Source organism: Coregonus lavaretus (assembly GCF_964263955.1).
Source record: "Coregonus lavaretus genome assembly, chromosome: 4".
NCBI classification, from domain to species: domain Eukaryota; kingdom Metazoa; phylum Chordata; class Actinopteri; order Salmoniformes; family Salmonidae; genus Coregonus; species Coregonus lavaretus.
This window is the reverse complement of record NC_139991.1, coordinates 78,341,187-78,354,764: the sequence shown is the minus strand read 5'-3', so window position 1 is coordinate 78,354,764 and position 13,578 is coordinate 78,341,187. Positions and strand designations below refer to the sequence as shown.

Here is a 13,578-nt window from a genome sequence, read left to right as displayed (position 1 = left end):
TAATATTCTGGTTACTGACTGTATCTGTCAGACTGTAATGCTCACCGCAGGACTAATATTCCGGTTACTGACTGTATCTGTCAGACTGTAATGCTCACCACAGGGTTAATATTCTGGTTACTGACTGTATCCATCAGACTGTAATACTCACCGCAGGACTAATATTCTGGTTACTGACTGTATCTGTCAGACTGTAATGCTCACCGCAGGGTTAATATTCTGGTTACTGACTGTATCCATCAGACTGTAATGCTCACCGCAGGGTTAATATTCTGGTTACTGACTGTATCTGTCAGACTGTAATGCTCACTGCAGGGCTAATATTCTGGTTACTGACTGTATCTGTCAGACTGTAATGCTCACTGCAGGGCTAATATTCTGGTTACTGACTGTATCTGTCATACGGTAATTCTCACCACAGGGCTAATATTCTGGTTACTGACTGTATCTGTCAGACTGTAATACTCACCGCAGGGTTAATATTCTGGTTACTGACTGTATCTGTCAGACTGTAATACTCACTGCCGGGCTAATATTCTGGTTACTGACTGTATCTGTCAGACTGTAATGCTCACTGCAGGGCTAATATTCTGGTTACTGACTGTATCTGTCAGACTGTAATACTCACTGCAGGGCTAATATTCTGGTTACTGACTGTATCTGTCAGACTGTAATGCTCACCACAGGACTAATATTCCGGTTACTGACTGTATCTGTCAGACTGTAATGCTCACCGCAGGGTTAATATTCTGGTTACTGACTGTATCCATCAGACTGTAATACTCACCGCAGGACTAATATTCTGGTTACTGACTGTATCCATCAGACTGTAATGCTCACCGCAGGGTTAATATTCTGGTTACTGACTGTATCTGTCAGACTGTAATGCTCACTGCAGGGCTAATATTCTGGTTACTGACTGTATCTGTCAGACTGTAATGCTCACTGCAGGGCTAATATTCTGGTTACTGACTGTATCTGTCAGACGGTAATTCTCACCACAGGGCTAATATTCTGGTTACTGACTGTATCTGTCAGACTGTAATACTCACCGCAGGGCTAATATTCTGGTTACTGACTGTATCTGTCAGACTGTAATACTCACCGCAGGGTTAATATTCTGGTTACTGACTGTATCTGTCAGACTGTAATACTCACTGCAGGGCTAATATTCTGGTTACTGACTGTATCTGTCAGACTGTAATGCTCACTGCCGGGCTAATATTCTGGTTACTGACTGTATCTGTCAGACTGTAATACTCACCGCAGGGCTAATATTCTGGTTACTGACTGTATCTGTCAGACTGTAATACTGACAGCAGGGCTAATATTCTGGTTACTGACTGTATCTGTCAGACTGTAATACTCACCGCAGGGCTAATATTCTGGTTACTGACTGTATCTGTCAGACTGTAATACTCACCGCAGGGCTAATATTCTGGTTACTGACTGTATCTGTCAGACTGTAATGCTCACCGCAGGACTAATATTCTTGTTACTGACTGTATCTGTCAGACTGTAATGCTCACCGCAGGACTAATATTCTGGTTACTGACTGTATCTGTCAGACTGTAATGTTCACCGCAGGACTAATATTCTGGTTACTGACTGTATCTGTCAGACTGTAATGCTCACCGCAGGACTAATATTCTGGTTACTGACTGTATCTGTCAGACTGTAATGCTCACTGCAGGGCTAATATTCTGGTTACTGACTGTATCTGTCAGACTGTAATGCTCACCGCAGGACTAATATTCTGGTTACTGACTGTATCTGTCAGACTGTAATACTCACCGCAGGGCTAATATTCTGGTTACTGACTGTATCGGTCAGACTGTAATGCTCACCGCAGGGTTAATATTCTGGTTACTGACTGTATCCATCAGACTGTAATGCTCACCGCAGGGTTAATATTCTGGTTACTGACTGTATCTGTCAGACTGTAATGCTCACTGCCGGGCTAATATTCTGGTTACTGACTGTATCTGTCAGACTGTAATACTCACCGCAGGGCTAATATTCTGGTTACTGACTGTATCTGTCAGACTGTAATGCTCACCGCAGGACTAATATTCCGGTTACTGACTGTATCTGTCAGACTGTAATGCTCACCGCAGGGTTAATATTCTGGTTACTGACTGTATCCATCAGACTGTAATACTCACCGCAGGACTAATAATCTGGTTACTGACTGTATCTGTCAGACTGTAATGCTCACCGCAGGGTTAATATTCTGGTTACTGACTGTATCCATCAGACTGTAATGCTCACCGCAGGGTTAATATTCTGGTTACTGACTGTATCTGTCAGACTGTAATGCTCACTGCAGGGCTAATATTCTGGTTACTGACTGTATCTGTCAGACTGTAATACTCACCGCAGGGCTAATATTCTGGTTACTAACTGTATCTGTCAGACTGTAATACTCACCGCAGGGCTAATATTCTGGTTACTGACTGTATCTGTCAGACTGTAATGCTCACTGCAGGGCTAATATTCTGGTTACTGACTGTATCTGTCAGACTGTAATGCTCACTGCAGGGCTAATATTTTGGTTACTGACTGTATCTGTCAGACTGTAATGCTCACTGCAGTGCTAATATTCTGGTTACTGACTGTATCCATCAGACTGTAATACTGACAGCAGGGCTAATATTCTGGTTACTGACTGTATCTGTCGGACTGTAATACTCACCGCAGGGCTAATATTCTGGTTACTGACTGTATCTGTCAGACGGTAATTCTCACCACAGGGCTAATATTCTGGTTACTGACTGTATCTGTCAGACTGTAATGCTCACCGCAGGACTAATATTCCGGTTACTGACTGTATCTGTCAGACTGTAATGCTCACCGCAGGGTTAATATTCTGGTTACTGACTGTATCCATCAGACTGTAATACTCACCGCAGGACTAATATTCTGGTTACTGACTGTATCTGTCAGACTGTAATGCTCACCGCAGGGTTAATATTCTGGTTACTGACTGTATCCATCAGACTGTAATGCTCACCGCAGGGTTAATATTCTGGTTACTGACTGTATCTGTCAGACTGTAATGCTCACTGCAGGGCTAATATTCTGGTTACTGACTGTATCTGTCAGACGGTAATTCTCACCACAGGGCTAATATTCTGGTTACTGACTGTATCTGTCAGACTGTAATACTCACCGCAGGGTTAATATTCTGGTTACTGACTGTATCTGTCAGACTGTAATACTCACTGCCGGGCTAATATTCTGGTTACTGACTGTATCTGTCAGACTGTAATGCTCACTGCAGGGCTAATATTCTGGTTACTGACTGTATCCATCAGACTGTAATACTGACAGCAGGGCTAATATTCTGGTTACTGACTGTATCTGTCAGACTGTAATACTCACCGCAGGGCTAATATTCTGGTTACTGACTGTATCTGTCAGACTGTAATACTCACTGCAGGGCTAATATTCTGGTTACTGACTGTATCTGTCAGACTGTAATGCTCACTGCAGGACTAATATTCTGGTTACTGACTGTATCTGTCAGACTGTAATGCTCACCGCAGGACTAATATTCTGGTTACTGACTGTATCTGTCAGACTGTAATGCTCACCGCAGGACTAATATTCTGGTTACTGACTGTATCTGTCAGACTGTAATGCTCACTGCAGGGCTAATATTCTGGTTACTGACTGTATCTGTCAGACTGTAATGCTCACCGCAGGACTAATATTCTGGTTGCTGACTGTATCTGTCAGACTGTAATACTCACCGCAGGGCTAATATTCTGGTTACTGACTGTATCGGTCAGACTGTAATGCTCACCGCAGGGTTAATATTCTGGTTACTGACTGTATCCATCAGACTGTAATGCTCACCGCAGGGTTAATATTCTGGTTACTGACTGTATCTGTCAGACTGTAATGCTCACTGCCGGGCTAATATTCTGGTTACTGACTGTATCTGTCAGACTGTAATACTCACCGCAGGGCTAATATTCTGGTTACTGACTGTATCTGTCAGACTGTAATGCTCACCGCAGGACTAATATTCCGGTTGCTGACTGTATCTGTCAGACTGTAATGCTCACCGCAGGGTTAATATTCTGGTTACTGACTGTTTCCATCAGACTGTAATACTCACCGCAGGACTAATATTCTGGTTACTGACTGTATCTGTCAGACTGTAATGCTCACCGCAGGGTTAATATTCTGGTTACTGACTGTATCCATCAGACTGTAATGCTCACCGCAGGGTTAATATTCTGGTTACTGACTGTATCTGTCAGACTGTAATGCTCACTGCAGGGCTAATATTCTGGTTACTGACTGTATCTGTCAGACTGTAATGCTCACTGCAGGGCTAATATTCTGGTTACTGACTGTATCTGTCAGACGGTAATTCTCACCACAGGGCTAATATTCTGGTTACTGACTGTATCTGTCAGACTGTAATGCTCACCGCAGGGTTAATATTCTGGTTACTGACTGTATCCATCAGACTGTAATACTCACCGCAGGACTAATATTCTGGTTACTGACTGTATCTGTCAGACTGTAATGCTCACCGCAGGGTTAATATTCTGGTTACTGACTGTATCCATCAGACTGTAATGCTCACCGCAGGGTTAATATTCTGGTTACTGACTGTATCTGTCAGACTGTAATGCTCACTGCAGGGCTAATATTCTGGTTACTGACTGTATCTGTCAGACTGTAATGCTCACTGCAGGGCTAATATTCTGGTTACTGACTGTATCTGTCAGACGGTAATTCTCACCACAGGGCTAATATTCTGGTTACTGACTGTATCTGTCAGACTGTAATACTCACCGCAGGGTTAATATTCTGGTTACTGACTGTATCTGTCAGACTGTAATACTCACTGCCGGGCTAATATTCTGGTTACTGACTGTATCTGTCAGACTGTAATGCTCACTGCAGGGCTAATATTCTGGTTACTGACTGTATCTGTCAGACTGTAATACTCACTGCAGGGCTAATATTCTGGTTACTGACTGTATCTGTCAGACTGTAATTCTCACCACAGGGCTAATATTCTGGTTACTGACGGTATCTGTCAGACTGTAATACTCACTGCCGGGCTAATATTCTGGTTACTGACTGTATCCATCAGACTGTAATACTCACTGCAGGGCTAATATTCTGATTACTTACTGTATCTGTCAGACTGTAATACTCACTGCAGGGCTAATATTCTGGTTACTGACTGTATCTGTCAGACTGTAATACTCACTGCAGGGCTAATATTCTGGTTACTGACTGTATCCATCAGACTGTAATACTGACAGCAGGGCTAATATTCTGGTTACTGACTGTATCCATCAGACTGTAATACTCACCACAGGGCTAATATTCTGGTTACTGACTGTATCTGTCAGACTGTAATACTCACTGCAGGACTAATATTCTGGTTACTGACTGTGTCTGTCAGACTGTAATACTCACTGCAGGGCTAATATTCTGGTTACTGACTGTATCTGTCAGACTGTAATACTCACTGCAGGACTAATATTCTGGTTACTGACTGTATCTGTCAGACTGTAATACTCACCGCAGGGCTAATATTCTGGTTACTGACTGTATCTGTCAGACTGTAATACTCACTGCAGGACTAATATTCTGGTTACTGACTGTATCTGTCAGACTTTAATACTCACTGCAGGGCTAATATTCTGGTTACTGACTGTATCCATCAGACTGTAATACTCACCACAGGGCTAATATTCTGGTTACTGACTGTATCTGTCAGACTGTAATGCTCACCGCAGGACTAATATTCTGGTTACTGACTGTATCTGTCAGACTTTAATACTCACTGCAGGGCTAATATTTTGGTTAGATCATTGTCAATCTGTCAGATCATTGTCAATCTGTTAGATCATTGTCAAATCATTCAACAGGACAGGAAGTAGCAAACACTTGCTTTGGGGGGAAATGTGCCCTGGTCCCAGGTCTGTTAGTGCTCCTCTACCAACTCTATTGCTGTCATTGTCATGCAAAACAATACATCATGTGTTGGCAAAAAAGCACAAATAGATCTGGGACCAAGGCTACAAAAAATCCTCTTGAAGTTTACATTCCATAGTGATTCCATTATGGTGATTTTTGTTTATACAGGACGTACCGCCCCCACCTACCGTCAACCAATCATGTCAACGCGGCGCTATACGGAGCTACAGTACACAGAGCCCTCCTTGTTACAACATGTGTGGGTCGCACGGCGATGCGGTGTGGAGCTTGATTTGGCCTCTGCAAGCCTCCGCATGCTACGCAATTGCGTCACACCCTCCGTACGGAGCCTCCGGACCAAGCAAAATGTTTTGCAACGGAAAACCAAAATGAACTAAACTTATTGTACAATTTCCGCATACTACCTCCCTGTTTCAGTCTGTTTACTTCCGTTTAACAACTACTGTAATGAACAGGACCCAGGGACTATCAGGTCATTTGGAACATATATTTTAAAATGCTGCTAAACTGGCAGGAAGTCCTGTCTTTGTTTTGATATTTTGGAGATTAATCCATGAAGAGATGAAGAGCTTCTTCTTTAGTGTGAGTAGATTAGCCTGTTTTCTGTCTGTCAATTACAGGAAGTAGACTTCACTATATCCCAAGCACCATGGGGAAATTATTCAGCCTCAAGAAGCATCTCATCCTGTCCTTCTGGAGAGACCAGAACACCAGCTCTTCTTCTCTGGAAAAACCAGACCACCAGCTCTTCTTCTCTGGAAAAAACAGACCACCAGCTCTTCTTCTCTGGAGAGACCAGAATACCAGCTCATCTTCTCTGGAAAAAACAGACCACCAGCTCTTCTTCTCTGGAGAGATTAGACCACCAGCTCATCTTCTCTAGAGAGACCAGACCACCAGCTTATCTTCTCTGGAGAGACCACCTCACTCTGCTCATCATCAAGCCTCTCTGGAGCAGACCTGTGTTCAAAATACTATTAGACATTTTTCAAATTTACTATGAGCATTTGCTTGAGTCTACCCAGAGTGGCAAATGAGCAGGGTTTGCAGTTTTGTGATTATTCTATTGGTTTCATTGGGCCAGGCAAGCGCAATCAAGCCTAGATGCAGTTTTTGAAATTATTTCAAACACTATTTGAACCCAGATCTACTCTGGAGCAGTATCAGAGGATATCTTTATCTATATATGATATTTTATTAGATATAAGGAGTAGACATGCATGTTCATTTCATCCAGTCCAGACCTCAGAAATCTCCCTGCTACCGTATGAGTCCAGGGAGATATGTGTGGAGAGATCCCTTCAAATCTCCCTGCTACCGTATGAGTCCAGGGAGATATGTGTGGAGAGATCCCTTCAAATCTCCCTGCTACCGTATGAATCCAGGGAGATATCTGTGGAGAGATCCCTTAAAGACCTGCCCCTGATGCATGTGCACCCGCTTACATATTTGTAGAAAATTCTAATGGAAAGGGTATGTGTCAACAAGCTGACATATCTAAGCCTTTATACACAGGCATGAACAAATCCACATACTTTCAGAAATGTATCATATTTGTAGTCATTACCTGATCATTTATTGATCCATATTTCTCCCAAAATGCATTATTTCAGTAGATATTCTTACATGATATGTAATATTCATCCTCATATGTCAGATCAAACTAAATCTGACTCATGATCAATGTCCAGCGTCCAAATTATTTTACCTGTTCAAGCACTGAAAATCATCATGCTTCTTTACATGAAGATGACGTATTTAAGCATACATATTGCACCATATTCAGTAATAGGCTACAAGGCAATGAAAAGCAAAAAAAATCGTCATATTTAATCCAAGTTGCTATTTCTGTTAAAAAATGCAGCATAGCTAATCCAGAGCTCCAATCACAACATGTTTTCTGGAAAGATGGAAATGTAGGCCAATCTTTGCTAAATATAAATTGTATTTATTTAACACGTTTTAAGACATTTAACACATTTAACATGTTTTAAAACGTTAGCTGTCACCTTGAGGCTTGATAGGGGGTAAAAATGTTGCGATGTATACAGTCAGTATTTGTCAACATGAAGAGAGAGGATGTCACATACACTACATGACCAACAGTATGTGGACACCTGCTCGTCCAACATCTCATTCCAAAATCATGGGCATTAATATGGAGTTGGTCCCCCCTTTGCTGCTATAACAGCCTCCACTCTTCTGGGAAGGCTTTCCACTAGATGTTGGAACATTGCTGCAGGGACTTGCTTCAATTCAGCCACAAGAGCATTAGTGAGGTCGTGCACTGATGTTGGGCGATTAGTCCTGGCTCGCAGTTGGCGTTCCAATTCATCCCAAAGGTGTTCGATGGGGTTGAGGTCAGGGCTCTGTGCAGGCCAGTCAAGTTCTTCCACACCGATCTCGACAAACCATTTCTGTATAGACATTGCTTTGTGCACGGGGGCATTGTCATGCTGAAACAGGAAATGGCCTTCCCTAAACTGTTGCCACAAAGTTGGAAGCACAGAATCGTCTAGAATGTAATTGTATGCTGTAGCTTTAAGATTTCCCTTCACTAGAACTAAGGGGCCTAGCCCAAATCATGAAAAACAGCCCCAGACCATTATTCCTCCTCCACCAAACTTTACAGTTGGCACTATGCATTCGGGCAGGTAGCGTTCTCCTGGCATCCGCTAAACCCAGATATGTCCGTCGGACTGCCAGATGGTGAAGCGTGATTCATCACTCCAGAGAACGTGTTTCCACTGCTCCAGAGTCCAATGGCAGTGAGCTTTACACCACTCCAGCCGACGCTTGGCATTGCGCATGGTGATCTAAGGCTTGTATGCGGATGCTCGGCCATGGAAACCCATTTTCATGAAGCTCCCAACGAATGTTGCTTCCAGAGGCGGTTAGGAACTTGGTAGTGAGTGTTGCAACTGAGGACAGATGATTTCTACACACTACGCGCTTCAGCACTCGGTGGTCCCGTTCTGTGAGCTTGTGTGGCCTACCACTTCCCTGCTGAGCCGTTGTTGCTCCTAGACGTTTCCACTTCAGGGGTGTCCACATACTTTTGTATATATAGTGTATCTCAGGATATTGAATGAGTATCCGGCCATAGGAAATGTCCACGTGTGATATTCAGAGTAATCACAATATCATATACACTGAGTGTACAAAACAACTTTCCATGACGTAGACTGACCAGGTGAAAGCTATGATCCCTTATTGATGTCACTTGTTAAATCCACTTCAATCAGTGTAGATGAAGGGGAGGAGACAGGTAAAATAAGGATTTTTAAGCCTTGAGACAATTGAGACATGGATTGTGTATGTGTGCCATTCAGAGGGTGAATGGGCAAGACAAAATATTGAAGTGCCTTTGAACAGGGTATGATAGTAGGTGCCAGGCACATCTGGGTTTTTCACGCTCAACAGTTTTCCCGTGTGTATCAAGAACGGTCCACCACCCAAAGGACATCCAGCCAACTTGACACAACTGTGGGAAGCGTTGGGAGTCAACATGGGCCAGCATCCCTGTGGAACGCTTTCGACACCTTTGTAGAGTCCATGACCCGACGAATTCAGGCTGTTCTTGGGAAGGTGTTCTTAATGTTTTGTACACTCAGTGTATATCTAAAAGACATCTGGATTGAGAATGTCAGGATGTGGTGCATATCCACACAACTCTAAATATGCATTGGACAATGTAAAAAATATGTCATGTAAAGATATCCCCTGATACTTTTCACCCAGTGGAGGGACCGACCAGACCAGCTAGGGGATGTGGGGTTATTAATAGTTTTTCTATCGATCTTCTATTGACCAAAACGAGGCCCCCCCCGGTCATCAAACCAATCACCGCATTAAAACACAGCAGCGACCTGGATGTCAAACCAATCACTAATAAACTTCTTGGTAATTAACTAGAGTTGATGTCCCCGCGGCAACCTAATTAGCATAATAATAAAAAATCCCCATCAAAATCTTTCAGTTCAAGCTATATACCGTATCCGCAGATGTCGCACTTCTGAGGTGAAAGGTGGCAGAGCTAGAGCGGTGTTTGTCAATGATCTCAAGGCAGCTGGGACCATAGTCACCAAGAAAACAATTGGTAACACACTACGCCGTGAAGGACTGAAATCCTGCAGCACCCGCAAGGTCCCCCTGCTCAAGAAAGCACATATACAGGGCCGTCTGAAGTTTGCCAATGAACATCTGAATGATTCAGAGGAGAACTGGGTGAAAGTGTTGTGGTCTAGATTGGTGTTTGTCAGACCATGAGACATCCCCAAAATCGGTCTTCTCAGGAAAACATCTGTAGCGTGACCCCTCTATGGAAAGATGAGACTCTCACGAACACAATGGTGTTGTCGGTTTGCTCTGGGATGCACACCAGCTTCACAAGACTAGTCTGAAGGTAGCCCGGTACCCGTTTAAAAAGTGAATGTAAGTATATATGGAGATACTGTAGTTTAGTGCCTAAAATAAGGGGTTAAATACAAAAAAAAAATATATAGATATATATATAGTTTCCTGATCTTTCTTATATATCTCAGACATAGGACACAAACTTCAGAAAAAAACGTATTTTAGATTTTTTAGGGGACTATCTGTTTATTGATGTATAAAGCTGTCATTCAATGCGTTTCTATGGGCTAATAGCAGTAAGGCCAAATTCAATGTTTCATCAAATAATGAATAAACAAATACAATGAGGGAAATAAGTATTTGACCCCCTCTCAATCAGAGAAAGATTTCTGGCTCCCAGGTGTCTTTTATACAGGTAACGAGCTGAGATTAAATTAATCATCAAGTTGCCTTACTTTTAACTCTTAAGTCCAACTGTAGTTGAAATGTTTTATTTCTTTTAGCTGTGACATAGGAAATAATATTCCCTCTCAAACTATTTAAATTAAATTAAACTAATTTGCTTCACAAATGATTGAAGGAGACACGTTGGGCAGTCATTATTCTCCATATAGAGATTCCATAGTTTCTTTAAAAAGGCAGTAAATTCAGGTGTGTTGAATAGCATATGGTTTAACCGCCACCTTCTGTTAGATGGGTCAATTACTATGCTGACCTGGGAATGGTCCGACAAACACATGATACCAATATCACAAGACTGTGTTTGGTTAGAAAGTAGTATATTCTAGAAAAATAGGTATTTATGTCTGGCGGAATAAAAAGTAAAGTCCTTCTCATGTGGATGCTTCCAGGCATCGTGCTGACAGAAATCACCACAAATATTATGTATACCTCAGGAGGCTGCTGAGGGGAGAACGGCTAATAATAATGGCCGGAACAGAACAACTGGAAACCATGTGTTTGATGTACACTTTGAAGTCGGAAGTTTACATACACTAAGGTTGGAGTCATAAAAACTCGTTTTTCAACCACTCCACACATTTCTTGTTAACAAACTATAGTTTTGGCAAGTCGGTTAGGACATCTACTTTGTGCATGACACAAGTCATTTTCCCAACAATTGTTTACAGACAGATTATTTCACTTAGAATTCACTGTATCACAATTCCAGTGGGTCAGAAGTTTATGGCTGAGCCGTTGTTGCTCCTAGACGTTTCCACTTCACAATAACAGCACTTAAAGTTGACCGGGGCAGCTTTAACAGTGCAAGAAATTTAACGAACTGACTTGTTGGAAAGGTGGCATCCTATGTCGATGCCACGTTGAAAGTCACTGAGCTCTTCAGTACGGGCCATTCTACTGCCAATGCTTGTCTATGGAGATTGCATGGCTGTGTGCTCGATTGTATACAACTGTCAGCAACGGGTGTGGCTGAAATACCCTTATCTACTAATTTGAAGGTATACTTATGGCCATATATATCCAAGTAGACCTCAAGAGTTTCAGCAGACTATTTTGTATGTCTCCTTAAAAACTCTTTATGTCTATTGTCCACTGTGTCCACTGTGTCCACTGTGTTCACTGTGTCCACTGTGTCTTTTCAGCTACAAACAGTGATCAAAATAAAATACATGCATGCCGTTTAATGGCTCTGATAGGTGAAAACTGAGGATGGATCAACAACATTGTAGTTAGTCCATAATACTAACCTAAATGACAGAGTGAAAAGAAGGAAGCCTGTACAGAATAACAAAATTCGTAAACATAAATCCTGTTTGCAACAAGGCAGTAAAGTAACACTGCAAACATTTTGGAAAAGCAATAAATTTTTTGTCCTGAATGCAAAGTGTTATGTTTGGGGCAAATCTAATACAACACATTACTGAGTACCACTCTGCATATTCTCAAGCATAGTGGTGGCTGCATCATGTTATGGGTATTTTTGTAATCGTTAAGGACTGGGGAGTTTTTCAGGATAAAAAAGAAAAGTAATGGAGCTGAGCACAGGCAAAATCCTAGAGGAAAACCTGGTTCAGTCTGATTTCCACCAACACTGGGAGACAAGTTGACCTTTCAGCAGGACAATAACCTAAAACACAAGGCCAAATCTACACTGGAGTTGCTTACCAAGAAGACCGTGAATGTTCCTGAGTGGCCTAGTTACAGTTTTGACTCAAATCTACTTGAAAATCTATGGCAAGACCTGAAAATGGTCACTTTGTCACTTTGGGGTATTGTGTGTAGATGGGTGAGATTATATATATTTTTAATCAATTTTCAATTCAGGCTGTAACAACAAAATGTGGAATAAATAAAGGGGTATGAATACTTTCTGAAGGCACTGTATATATATATCTCCCGCTCTCCCTCCTTTCAGAACCCTCTCCATTTCCAGATGCCGATGCATAACCCGGCCCTGCCCCAGGTGGAGCTGCTCTACTCCCTGTTGGTGATCAACAGCTGGTATGACGTCAGCCTCCTGCTCTGTCAGGAGTGGAACGTCTCCAGCTTCCTGGTTCGTCTCCGTAACAACACTAAGTTCCACCTGGGCTCTGTGGTCAACATCACCACCTCCAGTACCTCCTCTGGATCTCACCCCAACAGCTCTGTCTCCAAGGCTGACTTCTACACCTCTCTGCAGGGATACCTGGAGTCCATCAAGAAGTCCACGTCCACGGTGGTCACATTCGGCTGCGACATCCGGGACATCAAGAGGATCTTTAGCGTGGTGGCCAAGCTGGGCCTGATGCTGCCAGAGTACCACTGGGTGTTGGGGGACACGCAGGACTTGGAGGAGCTGAGGACCGAGGGGCTGCCGGCAGGTCTGCTGGCCCACGGCAGGATGGGGGCTCCCTCCCTCGATCATTACGTCCAGGATGGGCTGGAGCTCGTGGCCCGGGTGGTGGGGTCAGCTGCGTACCGCTCCCCTGAGCTAGCCCTCATCCCCTCCATCACCAACTGCATGGATACACAGAGCAGCCAGAGCAGGATCATGACCTCAGGGAAATATCTGGCCAGGTACAGTACTGATGCTGCTTCACTACTCCTATAAGCATTATTAAAGATGATTGTGGTGATTTAATCCTAGTGAATGGTTCAGGACAAAAGCTCTGTATTGTTCAATACCTGTTAATACATAACCTAGGGGAAATACTGTACGTCTCTTATAAAACGCCAACAACAACAGTAACCAGAGAGAGCTGAGATCCCCCTTACTATCTACATTTTACATTTTAGTCATTTAGC

General features: G+C 42.9%; 1 protein-coding gene across 1 annotated transcript in view; it reads left to right on the top strand.

Moving 5' to 3' along the window:
* The window catches only part of LOC311127550 (glutamate receptor ionotropic, NMDA 3A-like), a gene marked incomplete at both ends in the record, with an annotated part of 76,737 nt that overhangs the window by 14,656 nt on the left and 48,503 nt on the right, over nucleotides 1-13,578 (top strand). The window contains one exon of the mRNA XM_084159367.1: nucleotides 12,710-13,350. Within this exon, the coding sequence (XP_084015493.1) occupies nucleotides 12,710-13,350 (641 nt within the window). The remainder of the gene's footprint in view (nucleotides 1-12,709; nucleotides 13,351-13,578) is intronic.